This window comes from Cydia fagiglandana, chromosome Z, assembly GCF_963556715.1.
Source record: "Cydia fagiglandana chromosome Z, ilCydFagi1.1, whole genome shotgun sequence".
NCBI classification, from domain to species: domain Eukaryota; kingdom Metazoa; phylum Arthropoda; class Insecta; order Lepidoptera; family Tortricidae; genus Cydia; species Cydia fagiglandana.
The window spans coordinates 9,121,383-9,139,851 of NC_085959.1; the positions used below are offsets into that span (position 1 = coordinate 9,121,383).

Genomic DNA, 18,469 nt, shown 5'->3' on the forward strand with positions numbered 1-18,469 from the left:
AGAATGCAGTACTACCACCTCTAGTAAACCATTGTGTAAACTCCGGCTACACACGTTAACTAAAAATCGTAGCGATTAATCTGTGCAGTCCGATTTGCGCAGTTTTATCTACCGTGTGTATGACAAATCGTTACGATAATCGACAACGATTTATTGGCAACCGCCAATTTATTGATAACCGCCTTATTGGCAACGAACGTAGGTAACCTGAGGGTCTACCGCGAACCACGTTCGACGTTTTGGCTCTCTGCCGTACTTTTTAATTTGTACGTAAGTGTGACAAGGAGGCATGACGTCGAACGAGGTTCGCGATATTCCCTCTGTATATATATTTTTTTATACAACGCAACCCGGGCGTTGAAATAACCCGAAAATCTTAAGCGCCCTCCAGACTATGCGCGTGAATCGCGGGCGAAGCCGCGAACGCGAGTGTGGAGTCTAGTTCGCTGATATGCGAAATCGACTCGAGACTCGCGTTCGCGGCTTCGCGCCGCGATTCGCGCACGAGTGTGGAGCGGGCTTTAGAGCATTTAAAGGGCCCCATACATGGCACGATTAATCGCTTCGACAAATCGGACGAAAATCGTTGCGATCAATCGCTTCGAAATTGCCAGCCACACACGAAGCAATTGATCGTTTCGATCGAGCCATACACGAAGCAATTGATCGTTACGATCGATCATTTACTCGTTGGAGATGGAGTGGCCGTTGCGTGCGTCGCCTTCGTCAAGAATGAGACAAAAATAGAATCGTTGATCGCAAAGAGCCACACAAATTCGATGCATCGTTACGATATTCATGATTGCACGGGTTTTTGCTGCGATTTCCGATATCGTCTTCGATCAAGTAAATCGTTTACGATATTGAAATACACTATCGATGGGTCGTTTCGATTGGTTTGTAACGATGGATCGCAAAGATGAATCTTACCGTGTATGGGGCCCTTAATAAATGCTCTAATTCTTGGAGGATATAACCAACGGAGACGCCATGTCTAAAATTTTCGGTACAAAATAGTCTGCCGTTTTTTGCGGGGGAGGGGCACATCAAATGTATAGGTACGTCATGTCAGATAAACGTCAGTCCATACATATGGTTGACATGAGGTTGACCATTGGCCGCCTATTTTCGACAGAGGGGAACGCCTGTTAATGGCGGCTCCATTGTTAATTACTCCGAGCTCTAATTAGTCTAAGGCTTAATCATTATTTCTTCTGTGATCGTGTGTAGTAGGTTTTACACATTTTTTCGCCTGGTATCTCTAACAAAAGCGTGAAATAGATGGCAACACTAATAACGCAAAAAAAAAAGATTATTGTAGTGTGAAAAGTCGCCGTTTTTAAAGGCTTGCTACACGGTCGCCGACAAGCCATCTAACCGTCTGACCTTGGTCTGTCCTTGGACAGTTTTGGTCAAATTTTGTTGGTAACAACCGTCTACACGGTCCGGGACAGACCAAGGCCACGCGGTTTGGGGGTTTGTCGGCGACCGTGTAGCAGGCCTTTTATTCATTTAAAATTTTTATCAAGTTGATATAATACATGGATTTACTTTAATAGTTTTTTTAATGATCTGGTAGGGAAAAACGACTAACGTTAAATCAGTGATAGTTTATTTGTTATATATATTATGTTTGTGAAGATCCCTCCAAGCTCCGTTCTGACACGTTCTTGAGACGCCATGTTTGTCACGTTTTTGCTAGTTGTGAATTTATTTGCCCAAAAATTTCACATTTAGTAGTTTTTCGCAAGCTATAAGCAAGTGTCTTAAAATTTATCCACAATGAGTAGCGTCTTTCCGAAGAACAAGGGGAAGCGGTCCCGATCATCGTCTGGAGAATCTAACAATGTAAGTTGTCACACCGATTCCCGCTCTCGCGACATAGTCGTTAAAATTTGTTCTTACCGATCGCGGCCTCACGCGTAGATGTGTATTTATATCTTAAGAAGTGACGCTTTGCATGGCGATTGATCACAATTTGTTGACGGTTCGATAAAATACGATGAGACTTTTTTGAGGCTAAAAAGTGGTTGATAGTCAAGTTTTTGTGTGTGCGACATTCTGGTCTTGCCAAAGTCCATGCTTCGTTAGTCTTGCTGTGCTGTATAAGCTATACTTACTGTGAACAGGCTGTTTAATGCCGTAAACGAACTATGGATCAGGTATGGAACTGCTTTTGGATTAGATCCACAGATAATGACTATCATTTACATGTGTATACTGCAGGTTGATTTAAGTTTGCAAGAATTTAAACTTTTTATTATTCATTACTTGCTGCAAATTGATAAAAACCCAGTATGTTTATGTCTAGTTTAAGTAGTGTGGATTTAGTTGACATCTGCTAGGCATTTTAGACATATCCATATGACAACATCTTTTGCCATTTAAGGATGGTTGTTTGAGTCATCTGTAAACAAATTATGTTTTGCTGGTACTTTATCTTTTGCTTATTAATCACTTAATTTGAATGCCATAATTTGAGGAAAATGTATCAATATGTGTCCTTACACACTTGAGACGTCAGCACATAGGCAGCACATAATTTCTACCATCCAACCGGGCTTTGACCATAAGACACCCCACTTAATAGTCGGTTGATTATTCATTGTACAAATAAATAGTAGTGTTTGTTAATTAACAACTTAAATTTCTGGTATCTTTGAACAAAATACTTCATTTTCAATCTGAAAGTAACCAGTAACTAAGATTGTTCAAATGACTTAGGGCCACTTGCACCATTCCTTAACCTGGGGTTGTCCGGTTAAACCTGGAGTTACTATGGTTACCAGTGCAATTTGACACTGGTTTAATTGCTAAACCCTGGGTTATTTGGATCGTGCAAGTGGGACTTGGTGAGTATGAGTATGAATATGAGTTAAATTTTAGTTTTAATTCATAATTTTCTTTTATCTCACCATGCGATGTAAAATCTAAGGCTTGATGATAAGGATCCTAACTAAATTTTTAGTCATCTTTTTGCTTTTTTCGAGATAATTTTAGTTTGCTGTATACAGTGCAACCAAGGTTATATACCTACCTTTGACCAACAGACCTATAAATTGAGAAACTGGCAGACTGATCTGCTCTCAAGTTTAAATCAATACCTATCAGTTGCCCATGTTGATAAAGGCGGAAGATATTATATTCATGAATTCTTGCTGCTTTGAATGGATTGCAATCTGAAAGTCGATAGGATTCAATTGGCCAAGTGTAGCCATTTGTTTCAGTTTTGTTCTGTATCTTTATTATTAGCTTCTGCCTGCGACTTTTTCTGTGTAGAGTCATGATGATTGAAATATACTACCTTATATCCTTTTCTGGGCTTTAAACTATGTGCATATCAATCTTCATCTAAACAGGTACAGCTGTTTAAGTGTGAAGAGAAAACAGACAGACAGGGTTACATTTGCATTTCTAATTCAGTAGGGATAATAAATAATAAATAAATTATAGGACATTTTTACACAAATTGACTAAGCCCCACGGCAAAAAGAATAGATAGTATAGAGTGGTCCTGTCATTGTCAATTTTGTAGTCACGGTACATTTAGTGCCATCTATCGACACAAATTAATCAAAATATGTTTACTTTAAATGATTTTTAATTTTTATTGTTCCATACTGACCCATGTTCTTTCACTGATATGTGTTAAAATTGTTAAATATCAAACGGTGTCCTCAACGCCATCTAGCCGAGAATAGGCCAAAGGTATAAATTATAATGGCGCCATCTATTCGAGAATGACTTTATCTTGATATCCGAGGCACGTTTTTTTCTTAGACTATATTTATCTTATACGGAGTTATATATATCTCTGCCCACGGTAAGCTCAAGAAGGCTTGTGTTGTGGGTACTCAGACAACGATATATATAAATACTTAAATACATAGAAAACAACCATGACTCAGGAACAAATATCTGTATCATAATACAAATGAATGCCCTTACCAGGATTCGAACCCGGGACCATCGGCTTCGTAGGCAGGGTCACTACCCACTAGGCCAGACCGGTCATCATACATATAATAATACAGTCATATGTACAGTAATAAGCAGAAGTAATTTAGCTAGCGCACAGTCTTACTCAGTTAACAATAAATTTGCATTATTTGAACACCTCACCCGCTTAACAACTTCTAGTGCTGGCTGTACATATTGAGAACATCTTTAATGTGACTTATCAGGTAAATGAAAGCTAATAGATGACCATATATATACTCACTGTAAGTGCATGTTAACAGTCAAGCCATTAGAATAATAGTTCAGATATTTCACAACTTGTTTAAATAGATTAGGGGAAGTGCTTATGCTATGCGGTTGCGAATGTATTAAAAAAAAACAACTAAACTAACTAAATCACAACTCCCAACTATAGTCCAAAAGCTTTTAACATGGTCCAAATAAACTTAAATACGACTATCTCCGTTTTGGTGACACTTCAAATGTTTTTATAAATGGAAGAAAAAACGCGGTCAAAACCAAATTGGTACTTATACTTAATTATGCCTTGAATTGATGGACCATAACATAACTGTTGTACTGGACTTAAATGTATATTATTATATTATAAACCATAAAAATGAATTCTTTTATAATTGCTCGATTTGTACCTGGCCTAAACGGTTAACTCTTTGTCTACTGTTAAATAAAACCGCAACTGCAAAAAAAGAGTCATAATTCTTATTGGCACCTGAGCATGGGCTAGTCCAACCCTAAAAAAAATCAGGGTATGTATAGTTCTGTAGCGCTTGACTCGCCGGCTCGCAGTAACCGTAGAGGGACCAGACAAGAAGTAGCAAATAATTTTTCCATTTGTTCATTTTGAATCTTATTGCAATTTCCATAGGAATTGTAATTCAATAACCCGTTAAAGTGACCGATGCGGGTAGTAGCATGCGCCATTTTACTTAACAACAGACAAAAGATTGGACGTTTGGGGCCAGCTACAAATAGAACGAGTCTATCTAGGACGCTTTTGTAACTAAATATTCTATATCGTTGCTTAGTATACCTGATATGCATATGTTACACACAAGAGCTGGCGCCGACTGTCTATGAAAATATTGACATAGTACAATCTCGCGCCAGCTCTTATGGATCGTCCTGTGTCAGGCTTGCTTAGTATGCGACATAACACTTTCTGTGATTTGTTCCAAGCGGCCCATGAGTCCTCATTTAAAACACTCACACTCACTATGTCTTTACAGTCGTTCGTAAAGAACGTGACGTCACGGGTGTCGGGTTTGCTGCCAGCTACTATAACAAAATGGTTCAGCAGCCCTCGCTCCAGTGCCAATGGTTCGGCGGGCGGTGCGGACGCGACGGACTCGTCGACGGAAGATGAGGGCACGGAGAGCCCGGTGCAGCCCCCGAATAAGAGGATGCGGCGAGAAGAACGCTCGTTCGGGAGCGCTGACGTGAGTTACACGTCTCGATTTCTTTCCTAGCGACTCACAAGCAATAGAGAATAAAGAAGAACTTGAGATTTTTAAATTCATACCGTTACGCTATTTTGATTTTTACAGTAATTTTTCGTATGATAATTTTGTCCTTTACTTGGTGCTTAGTAAGGAAAAATGAACGTATGCTAATGGAAACCCAAGCTAACAAAAATTGAGAAAATAAAGCCATAACATGGAGTAAAAAATTTGAATGTTAGAGATTTCGTGTGTGTTGGTTCCTTTCAGAATTATCCGCTCCAATTGTTCTTGTGCTTCTTTCATAAAGTTTAAGGTGTACATTTTATTTTGCGTTCATTACGAATTCATGTTAAGTAGAAATGTTTTTAGGCTTCTTTGCCGTCGCGTGTCGTAAGGGGTCATGTAACGTGTCTATAACCCTTAAATCTTATCAATATTCTTGCAGAAGTGAGAAGACGACAATGTAAGCTTGCATCTTCTCTTGGGTTCATGGTTTTATTACGGGTGGAGTTCATATTACACAACGGTTTTTAAATTATTGCAACAGTATTAGAAACGGAATTTGGCTAGTATATTAATAATTTAATCATGGTTGTGCAGCGTCGGCATTTTTTCATAACTAGAATCAGCACAATTTAGCGTCAAGGAAGCTTAAACTTACTACTTTTGCTTGTGGTGCGAGAAATAGGGTTACGGGGTTTCAGTTAACACGTATCACGCCAAAATCACGCTTGTCCCCAATACAGTAAACAATGGTTGAATAAATCGATATTCTATTTCAATACGTATTCCAGGCAAGTTGCGTCACAAACAACGTTGAGACAATAGAGACGTCCACCCAATACACAGTTCAATCGCCGCCCGGGCGGACCACGTTCCGGCGGGAAACCAACTTCGTGTCGACACCCATCAGGCCAGACGAGACCGCGGTCGACCGGACCGCGGACCGGACGGATAAGGACTCGACGACAACCTTCACTCAAAACACGACGGCGGCCTCTATAGGCCTCAGTGCTTCCAGAAAGAGGAAATCCCTGTTTGGGGATAAGACGCAGGAGTTGAGTGATGCTACTCAAAAGGCTTATGGTGAGAATTTTTGAGATTTGATTTCCTATTTCACCCAAGTTCAAAGCACTTATTTGTCTCGACCCTTTGTATGTAATATCTCCAAAGTTCTAAATAATTTTAATAAGTCTAGTTTAAACTATAATTGAATTTTAAATACTACTGTTGTGTGTTTGACGAGATATATAAAATTATTGCCTGATAACTGATTTACTGATGCTTATACTATACATATACAGTACTTTCCGTAGCGAAAACATCCAGCAACACACTCCGGGACCCACGGCAGCCATCGTTCAAGCCCACGCTTCTCGGCTCCCCATTCTACGCCGGCAAGACCACATACGGTGGCGCCGCGTCCTCCTACATAAACCAGCCGAATATATCACAGAGACAGAACACCACAGTGAAAGAGGCGCCGAGCACTAGTGATAGCAACATGAGTACGTCCGCGAAGCGGATCCTGGACCTCCTAGAGTCGTACTCCTCACCCCTGATGGACGCCAAGAGGATACCTCACTACACGAGGCCCACCAGGCAAGAAGTGTTGAAGCGGCACTCCGAGGCCTCCAGTTCACACAGTTTGTTGTCGCCTTACAACAAAACTAATTGTAAGTTTTTAGTCATTTTATGTCCTATAAGCTTTTATTATTTAGCTATGTAGTATTTTATGTACCTTACCTCACATATAAAAACATTTCTCTTTTTGTTAAGTTATTACTTTTGGTGACCGGACATTAGTTTTGATCGTAATGGTTTGTTCTCGCAGCCTACAAAATGCAAGAGTTGCACGTGCCAAGCATAGCATCGATCTTGCGACTGAAGCAGCGCTCGCGGCTCGACGACTCGACCAACGCCGCGCGGCAGCTTGTCGCGTCGCACAGTAGCACCTCGCCCGACTACTTGCCTTACCCGACCGCTGCCAAGAACAGGTAATGGTTCTTTTTAACGGGATTCAGTCTAATCGAGTCTGATTGTGAATGTCGGACGTAATCAGCAAAACTATTAACTTAGCACACTTGCGTGCATATTTGTATGCAGAGATGCTATGGCGGTCAGCTTCAGGTCAGGTATTGCTTTAATCTATACCAAGCTATTGACACGCGCTGATTATATTTTGCTGACCGCCATAGATGCTAAACTAATATTTGTGCGGACTTTATTGGTCTAAGTTTTTAGATGATCAACACTTAACAAAAACATCTTAAAAACACTATTAATTAATTTTATATAAGGTCAAATACGGGTAAGTGTGGCATCGGGTAGCGGGCCTTCAAATTGGGGCTCGTTTACACATTCATATTTCATAAGTGTTTATTACGACTTTATACATTTTCTACTTGCGTTTAAGGTCGCCTTCAGAAACTCGCGAACTAAATTGACATGAGTTTTGTGCACATTGACCTGTCAATTTAGTTTGCGAGATTCTGGAGGCAACATTAGGGTACCTGTATTACATAATGTTGGCCGCCGATCACACTGCTTTATTAACTAATTCATTTGTTTACAGAGACCAATCGGAGGTGGACGGCAACAGCAAGTTTACGACTAAAGTGAAGACGAAGCGGACCAGGATTCATGGAACTGAAGCTAACGCATTAGAAACCGAAACTATCACTCCTGTGGAACTACCAAAAGCAGTTTTACAAATTGATCCTAACAATTTACCAAATTTCAGCATCCCAGTAGCCTCTAAATCAAGCTCAATAGAAAAACCTACTCTAACAATGCCATTCGCATCTAGTACGTTCGCACCTAAAACGACCAGTGTCGAAAAAAGTAAGTCGGAAACAACATCTAGCAACAGTATTTACAATTTCGCTAATCCAGTGAGAATAACTAGTGAATCTCCTAAGCCGACGTCAACGCCTCCCAAATTCACATTCGGTAGCCCAGAGCGAAGTATAGACAAGCCTCTCGTTAATGAAAAGACTTCTGAGCCTTCAATAATTCTAGGTGCGTCAAAAGAAAGCGAAAAGAAAACTGAGGCGGCGGCGGCCGATTGGAGCTGCCCAGACTGCTGGGTGAAAAATAAATCAGACACGGCGTCTTGCGTGTGCTGCGGGCACAAGCACCGAGCTGCGGCCGCCGCTCCCCCCGCGCTCCCCCCCAAGTGCTCCCTCTGCAAACTCGCCAATACCCAACCCAACTCCGACAAATGCGTCAACTGTGCGAAAGTTCAGGTCAACAACATCGCTAAGCCTCTCAAGGCGGACACCACCGCCAAGTGGTCCTGCAAGGACTGCTGGGCCAGCAACGACGACTCCTCCGACAAGTGCGCCTGCTGCGGCGCAGCCAATCCCAAGAAACAGTCCACACAAACTGTTACCGCTGTGGAGAAATCGGGAGGAATGTGCTCTAAATGCTTCTCTACAAAAAATAGCGATGGAACCTGTAGCAAATGTGCAGAGAGCAAACCCGACAACACATTCAAGATTGTGCTAAAATCCCAGGCCAACAAGTGGGAGTGTGAACATTGCTTAGTTAGGAATGACAGCGATAAAACCAAATGCGTCTGCTGCGAGGCCGAGCGGTCCGGAGCGCCCAAACAGCCAGAGAAGAAGCAATTCAACTTCGGAACTGTCAACACTACATTCAAATTTGGCATTGATCCGAAAGTGCAAGAAGCTAACTTAGCTAAAATTTCGGAGAAACCGGCAGAAACAAAAGATAAAGTAGAAGAATCCGAAACTAACAATAATGTGCTAGCGAAGGCGCCGCCAACGTTCTCCTTCGGCATACCGGCCAAGAAAACGGAGGATCAGCTTGACGCTTCGAAGGCGGCAGAGAAAGCAGCTGAGACACCCAAAGCTACCTTCACCTTTGGCGTTCCTAAACAGAACTCATTAGCACCAACCAGTCCGCCCGCACCGATGTTTGGGATCCCAAATAAACTGACAGAAGTTTCTAAAGAATCCGAAAAGAAAGACAAACCGGAAGAAAAAGAGAAGCTGGCGTTGAATGATAAACCCGAGGAAGCGAAAAAGGCAGATGAGCCTGCTAAGCCGCCAATTATGATGTTTGGTCCGGCCCCGTTGGCAGACAAGTCTACGACGAATCAGCTGCTAAGTACGGCGTTTACTCTAAAGAAGGACGCCCCAAGCGCATCGCTCAGTTTGGCTACCACGAACGCCACAAGCGCATCGCTCAGTTTGGCTACCACGAGCACGCCTGCGCCTATCCTGACTTTTTCGGCCCCGAAGACCGGATCAGCCGAAAAAACCGGCCTCTTTGGCGCCGCCGCGACATCCTCGTCCGCGACCACCATATCCTTCGCGCCAACTACCACAGCCTCGGCTACCTCAGCTTTATCCATGTTCCAAAAGACTGACGAAAAACCTATGAATACAATCTTCCAAAAGAGTGAACCGTCGACGACGGCCCCGACCTCCATATTCCCAAAGAGCGACGCGCCCGCGGCGTCCACCGCCGCGCCACCCGCGCCCGCGCCGGCCGCAACGCCCATGTTCAGCTTTGGCAGCTCTCAAGCGCAATCAGGCGAAAAGCCTAGCTTTAATTTCACATTTGGTAGTAGTAATAAATCTGACGTGTTCAAACCGCCAACATTCGCGGCGAAGGACAGCAGCACCACCATTAACAAATTTTCACTCGGAGGTTCTTCGACGGAAAATCCTTTAGCGCCCAATCCTGTGGCCGGAGGCAACGGGCTGTCGGCAACTAACAGCTTGACCAGCGGCAATGGTCTATCGGTTAATCCGCTAGCGGTGGGTTTGTCGCCCGGAAACGGCCTATCCGCGGCCGCTCCTAGCATATTTGGGTCGGCAATTCAGAAGGAGAACTCTTGGACTCCGCCAAACAACAGCGCGGCGAATCCGTTCAACGCGAACGCGACCACGAACAGCGCGCCAAAACCTTTCTCGTTCGGATCGTCGACGCCGTTCAGCGGGACCCCAGCGCCGGCATTCGGCACAAGCAACACGCAGACATCGACGCCGGCATTTGGAAGCAACTTGGCAACGTCGCCACCCGCGTTCGGGTCGGCTACTCAGCCGGCGGCGGCACCAGCCTTCGGCGCATCTCAGACCGCGGCAACGCCCGCATTCGGCTCTATAGTGCAATCCACGCCTAATATTTTTGGGATGCCTAGTCAGAACAGCCAGCCGTCCATATTTTCGACGCCAAACCAGAATTCGACGGGGATGTTCGGGTCGCCCACGCAGCCGGCCCAGGCGCCGGCCCTGGGCATGTTCGGGCGGCCGAACGTGGGCGCCACGCCGACGTTCGGCACGCCGAACCCCTCGATACCCACCTTCGAGGCGCCGTCGGTGCCGGCTCCAGCGCCCTCCTTCAACTTCGGCACGCCTCAAACTTCCTCCTTCATGTTCGGACAACAGGTACGGTTGCTTATTAATGTTATTATAGAATATTTTTGTACAAAAAAAAACTACATCAGTATCTTCAAGTCTTAATGGTGACTAGACGTTATCATATGCATCGGTGCTCGTAGCTTATAACATCAACGTGTACTCTAGAGCAAAGTATAACCAAAGCGTCGTTTCCACAGCCACAGCAACAGGCCCAGCAGCCCCAGACGGGCGTGTACAACTTCGGCGCCGCCGGCGGGCAGGCGGCGCAGGTCCAGTTCAGCATGGGCAGCGCGCCCAGCGCCGGCATGCGGCGCGTGCGCCGTGGCTTGCGCCGCACTACGCAGCGGTGAACCCCTGCCTGCCACGTTGGACCCGGCTAATTGAGTGACCGGTAATGTTTGGCAAAACCTCGAGTCCTCATTAGGCTCGGCTCAGTTTTTTAGACACGTCGACAAATTGAGTTCTGTTTAATTTCTAGTGGAGACAACAATTTTCAAGACGCGTTAGTTACAATTATGGTTTAGATTCAATTGCGACGATTTTCTATATTGAAAATAAATACTCTATTGATAGATGAAAACTCCGTGAAAATCCGTTCAGTAGTTTATGAGTTTATTTCGAACATACAAACAGACAGACGCGGCGATGGACTTTGTTTTATAATATGTATTGAAAATCTGTCATTTAAATAAAGAAGACTTTATTAGGACTCGAGTTCTTTTAAATCACACTATAAAGACTGAATAAGGACTTAAAGCTAGAGTCTGGCTAGCCAAAAATTGTTGACAGATATTTCGTTGTTATATCACCAATTGTCTATGATCTAAAAAAAAGCTAAAAATCAGTTGTCAATTTAGTCCGGTGCGGAGCGATCCGCACGGACGGTCCGCGTGACACTAAAACCAGCCTATGTCATTCATTCAAATTGTGTGCGGTTTATAAGGGGTTTATTTTAAATAATACTAATAATGTCTTTACTGAGTGAGGTTCGCAAAATATTATTTAAGCTCATAAATAATTACGACAATATGCGAAGTCGACTTACAAGTTAACTTCGCACTTACACAACGCTACATCGTTCTATAACGAAAAACTGAAATGTTTTAAACTCCTAAACAAATTGGAAGGTTGGTGCTCTATAAATATTTTTAATACTTAACATTCAGCATATTTGGCATAGTACTTATGTATTTTTTTTGGTGATGGATTAATATTACGGTATTATCGAGCTAGGTCTTATTTACACTACATTTCATTTTCCGTCTTGTATATACAATACAATGGTTGTTTATACAATAATATGTTGAGAAAGTGTTAACATATGTGTTTATCGCTGACTGTACTTTACAGTGGTAGAAATTATGTGAGCTGACTTTGAGTGCACGTCAACGTATATTTAACTTATATCCTTAGGTACCTTACGTGTGCACAGATAGTCAAAAATATTTTCTAGCATCAAAACTATAATTCCTACTACACAAAGTGTGACCAGCCTAAGATTTTTTGAATTTCCCGCCAACATTTGTGTAATATTTCAGTAGCCAGACTCTAATAAAAATACTCGTCCGTTTGAAGTGTCCTAAAACTGAGTCTACCTACAAATTTAAACTCAAAAGACTCGAGTTCTTACCAAATACTAATGACCGGTGTCGGCACTGTTCGGCTTCGTTGCTAAACTAACTACAACATAAGCAAACGGGAAATATTTAACTTCAAAATTGTAAGAACATCTTGCATCTTGAACATTGTTCCCGTTTGGAATTGTACTAAATTACTCGTCGGAACGGTGATGTCAGTTCCCGATATGACCAAACTGAATGAGCCAGTGGCGACCGGGCACTGACGTCATTTACTTTGCCGCTATCTAGTTTAATTATATGTTAGGTATTTTATTTAGACGAAGGTTTTCTTTAGTAACAAAACTGCACAAAAGACGATGTTGAATTCGAGCTTTTGAGCGGTTTGCCCGTATTGTTTTAGATTGCCGCTATTGATCTTTGTTTGCGTTAGCCACTTTGTTCAATATTTTTTTTTTTATGAAATGTTTTCATGGAATGATATCGAGCGTATTAATTGCCGTGTACGTGTCCTGTGATACGTGTATTACTGTAACAGAATGCTTAAGCGAATACTTGCAACTTGTAAGGTTTGTCAAATCCTCTAAAATTAAATAAGATTATTGAAAGGCCTAGTTTATATAGCTTAGTCTATCATTATGCAGGATGATTCTTTTAAAGTGTTGACGTAACTTATTCCCCGTCGGAAGTCCATTTCTGATTTGGTGCCATAGTAAAGTAACATGCATTGCATGTTCCTAAATTATTAACTTGGAATAAAATATGGGCTAGATAGATTTGACAGACTATAACTATGTGTGTGACTTGCATTGAGCACTGTAATTGTAATCTCAATTTACCGGATTCTTATTGAAATTAGAATTACGATCTGACGCGTAGCTTCGAAATGTAAACGCATATTTTGTATCAAAACGTATATGGATTAAAAAAAAAAAACAAAAACAGATATATAGAATATATGTTAAATGCAATGCCTTCTAGTACACCGGTTGTATAAGGTCTCAGCCGCTCCGAGTACATTGTAACTGTCGATACGATAAGTTATTGTTTGCACATAGAAATTATATTGTATTAAAATAGCTGTCAGTACGTGGATGACGTTTCAACCGATAAAGCGTCTGTAGTGCGGCCATCTTGCCTCGCATTCTTTATTCAAAATGGCGGCGTTAGCAGGGTTGTCAGTTTAAGGGCTGTAGAATAGGGTTTCCCAACCTTTTTGCGTCGACCCTTGTCTGGTAGTAAAAATGCTGCCATGTTCTCCTTAATTTTGTTTAATACAAAAATAAAAGAAATAGGTAATAGTTTTGAATACACGAGCCTCTTTCTCTACTCAGTTGGTAAACTGATTTTTTTTGTGTTCCATAGTCAACTTATGGTTTCGTCATGTCCGTCTTTCTGCCGCAGCCTTGCTCCGTGATAGCAGAAAGCTGCAATTTGGCATGGAACAACATAAATCATGCATGGCGAGAAAACGGTAAAATAAAAACTACAAAAAAATATTTTTTAAGGTACCTCCCATACAAAATATTTTCTTTTTCATTTTTTTTTCGCTTTAATCAAAGTTATAATTGCTGTCGTTGGATAGGTCCTTCAAAAAAAAGGGTCTCCATCAACTTTAATATATAATAAATAATCGCTCCGAAAAATATAAAAAAAATTGTTTCCTTGTCAATAAAAAAAAAAATACGAACCATGGGTCCAAAAACTATGAAAAAGAATATCGTAAAACACACTTATGTACCTATATACTTTCAATGAAAACTATAGCGAATATGATCGGTCCAGCAGTTGAGTTATTGCAAAATGTCCTCTCTTCTTTGTGAAATGACTTACAAAGCGCTGCGATGATAGGTACTCCCTTTGCTTGTAATATTTACTACTAGCCCCCGTTTCTCCTATATTTCTGACAAAATGGTAACTACGGATCCCTACATTGAGCATGGCTCGACATGCTTCCGCCGGTTTTTTTTAAAACTTTTGTTTACTATAAAAGCGAATGTATTCTAGTAAAATATTCGAGGTTCAAGGCCTAAAGATATCACTCTAAATCGTCACATCATTGGGCAGTGTACACTCAAAAAACTTAACCGTCTCTTCTGTCCTCTTGGGCAGACCCGGGGTCTCACAGGTTGGGAAACCTGCTAAAGAAGTTTCGCACAGTCAACATCGAATAGTTGGTGACAGCCTATGTGGCCAAATATAGTTGGTTAAACCAATTTATCAGTCAGTAAGAACCAGGAAAACTATACTCATCCTTTTCTTTCGGGTGCTAGTACTAGTTTAAGACAAAGATAGTATGATTATCTCTGTCTATGATTGAAATGAGACAGTCCTTTGACAAACTATATATACAGGCTGTTTGGTACATCGTTTGCCAAATTAAAACGGCAGATAGGTTGAGTCATTTGCTATCTTCTCAGGCCTAGAAATTTTTAATTTGGTGCCAATTTTTTTTTCACTTCTATGACAGTTTTTTGTAAATATCAAATTTTTACTTGAGCAGTAGTAAAAAAAACATGGGCAATTGTTTTTTCTAGACAGCAGATAGCAAATGACTCAACCTATCTGTCGTTTTAATTTGGCAAACGGTGTACCAAACACCCTGTATATCGTAATACATCTTAATTTCATATGGTAACAAGAGTTGCAATATATTAAGCCACTTATGCTGCTATCAATTATCTAAAGATGACCACAAGTTTTGGTAATGAACGAATTTAATGTAGTATCAAAATTAAGTGTAGGTAATTGAGTATGATCACCAACCCTAAACTCCTTTGCAAAATTTGACATAGGTGTGTAGAAACATGCACTTGCACTCACCTGATAAAAAATTACTAAATGATAATTACTCACGCCGCGTTTTTACCGACCGTTTTTTTGACCAAATTTGGATTTTTCCTAAATATTCGTTTGTCACTGACGAGGCGTCGGCGTCAATTATATTGAACAGGGAAGCCGAAAAATACTTTGACCAAGAATTTAACCGAATATTTTCATACTTGACGTGTAGGAAAAATACTCTTAAAAATTCATTACAAAATGCCAATAAAAATTAAAACCACAATAATTTTAAGCAAAATTCATTTGTTTTAAATATTCTCATTTAGCTTTGATACATAAACGCAAAAAATGTCAACGTATTTTTGGGCGATTGAAGGGACGCTTTCCATCTGGAAAGCGTCCCTTATCGTACATTGACCCGCCTGTTGCTATCTCTATTGCACGCGTATAATTATATTGTTAAACGTAATTGTTGAATATTATTTGTTTCTCGCTCTAAACCTTAAGAAATAAACCAACAAAAATGGATAAAGAACTAACCGATAGATGGTAACATTTATGATTTAGATTTATCGACCGCGCTGCAATTTATTTTTATTCGCGTCAGTCGACTCGGTCGTGTGTCAGACATGTGCTCGACTACCCTGTATACTTCTATTTTCGTTTATATAGAACCTAAATAACGCATTGTGCTAATTGACCTACACTTATTTACCAAAATAAGAAAGAAATATTTTTTTAGAAACTTTAAATAGGATCACTGATTTAAACTTTCACGATTTTTACACATTATTAAATTGTACAACGGTATCTTAAAACATAAATACGCGATTAAGCACCGTTGTATGTACAATTTTATAATAGGATTCCGCTAATTATCATATTGGAATATGTGATTAGTTATGTGTTAAGACTGCATTATCTTCAAACGATTCGTCTTCAGTTGTGATATGAAATGAAACGTATATGCTGACAATTCACATAGCTCTATCAGGCATAGATTCGTATTGTATCTCTTTCATCAACATACAAAACAAAAGGGATGCAACTCAAATATTTTCCAAATACATATAGCCATGTGAAGGGCCAGTAATTAGCCCAACTTCATTGACGCCAAGCGATTATGAAGCTTATTATACTATTTATAGTGATTAATTTATTATTTTACGTCAATGACTGAAATTTAGATATAGGATAAAACGCCAGTGCCACTTTTTAAAGTGATTCTTCCTAGTAGAAAAATGTAATTCTTCAACAAAAGACGAATCGTCAGAAGTTGCCTGTTCGTAGAACTTTAGAATTTATAATTTTGAATATTTGTCTCACACACTTATTATATTTACTCCTTGAAATTTAATTCCGTTCCGATATAGTGCAATATATAGTTGCTCATATCTCATATGTATATATATCAATAGCCTTAAAGTGTAAACGCGAAGTAGAGATATGTAACACTACTATTGCGCCTAATCTGTTCTAATTATGTGCTACAGAGGGGGTAGCTTTCGTATGACATGACGTTTTTTTGTTAAATTTTAAATTAGTTTCATGATAATGTTACCCGCGATGTCATGCGGAATATGAGCTTGCGTAAATTACCTATTGTAACACTAAATAGTTATAAGTTTCTCTGTAAATTTTGTTAGTGGAAATCTTCCATAGGCATAAAATTATAATTTTACTCAAACTACTTTTGTAAAATTGCCGAAGTAAATGGCGTCATATTTGATGGTGTCACGTATGTCGATGATTGTATTAGTATTTTAATTTTATACCTTGATTTAACAGCAGAATATAGTTTCATAGTTTCGTGATAACGTCTCTTATTTTGTTACTTTAAATTTGACAAAGGGGCGCCCGCTTAGGTTGTATTATTCAGACAAGAGACGTTCTTCTTCATCGAAAGCGGACACCGCACCAAACAACCATTGTATTAAAAAATGGGTTACTATACATATAGTTACCCACTTTCGATGAAGACAGTAAAGGTCAAAATCTATTTAGCTATCATTCCGAATTCACGTTTATATGTATGGAAGCTGGTCTTTCAGAATAATGTTGAAAAATCACAAGTGAGGTAGCAGGCGATGTAACTAAGTACTTATAGTTGAAAATTGTAATTTGTGCGGGTCTCGAAGATAATGTAAGGGTAATGTGTGAATGGGATCTGTGAGGTAGCCAAATGGCAGATCGTTAGTGTCCGCCTATGGGAAGCCAGGAGGCGGCCTTCGCACGGCTCGTACGAGCGTGGATGGCCGGCGACCAGGACGGACGGGCGCAGAAGCGCTGTCCGCTCCTAGAAAGAGTAAGGAAAAACGAATATCTCCGTTATTGTAGTTTTGCTCTAAGGACACCCCTTGTCCAACTAAGGAAGGCTACCATTGTAATAGGCATCCTATTTTGTAGGTATCTTTAAGTTATAGAAGTATCTTCAGCATGGAACAACGTCAGGCAAAACATTGTAACAGGCTCGTAGATTCGTTGGGATCGATATTTTGTATATTAAAAAAGTAATTCATAGGAAAAATTAAACTTTATAATGATATAAGTTTGTTTATATATGTGCTCCATTGACTGTTACGATATTTTGCTTGTTTAGTAATTATTTCTGTATATAGTTAGTTGAGTTGAATCATTTCGCGATTTGTAGTCGCATTTGGACCTTAGTAATTTTATCGTATTTTTTTTTATAAGTAACAAATTAAATCAAAAGGCCTCCAAATGCGCACTACTCTGAGTCACTAAGTAATGTAATGTAAAAACATGTTATTGTATTTAACTGAACTATCAGTGAATATTACAATAAAGAATAATGGAAACTTGGGGAGCAAAACTAAACTTGTATACTTCCGCGAATTGATATTAATGTTGACGAATTAAATGATAATTACGATCGTTGATTTATAAATGCTTTAGATTTGTTCCTCAATTAAACTGCCATCAAAATTATCACTGTTGTTTTCATAAACCTCCTCTTAGGATAACATGTTTTACGTTTATTGATTAAATGATTAACCTCTGGTTTGCCGGAACATGGATCCGCGCAGGTTTTGAATAGGGGGTATTACTGCAATGTTCTGCCGCCAGAGTGCAGCACTAAGCTAGCTAGTAAATCATAGAGTAGGATTAAACTAAACCCCTAAGCACATCACTGTGAGTACTACAGTTATATTAACCTTTTGGACGCCACAGACGGCAATTGACGTCAACGCAAAATCGTGTCAACGACGCCAAAGCCGGCATTTGACGTCGATCGTTTTTTGATGAAAATCTACTGAAAAACCCCACTTTTAGG

At 40.4% G+C, this 18,469-nt stretch overlaps 1 protein-coding gene across 1 annotated transcript; it reads left to right on the forward strand.

Annotated features, from left to right (window-relative positions):
* Positions 1 to 1,508: 1,508 nt before the first annotated feature.
* On the forward strand, positions 1,509 to 18,123 carry LOC134678724 (nuclear pore complex protein Nup153-like). The gene is made up of 7 exons (XM_063537391.1): positions 1,509 to 1,848; positions 5,208 to 5,417; positions 6,215 to 6,506; positions 6,737 to 7,096; positions 7,255 to 7,417; positions 7,996 to 10,840; positions 11,011 to 18,123. The coding sequence occupies exons 1-7, from the start codon at positions 1,783 to 1,785 to the stop codon at positions 11,161 to 11,163; spliced, it is 4,089 nt and encodes a 1,362-aa protein (XP_063393461.1). The 5' UTR covers positions 1,509 to 1,782; the 3' UTR covers positions 11,164 to 18,123.
* The last annotated feature ends 346 nt before the right edge of the window (positions 18,124 to 18,469 follow it).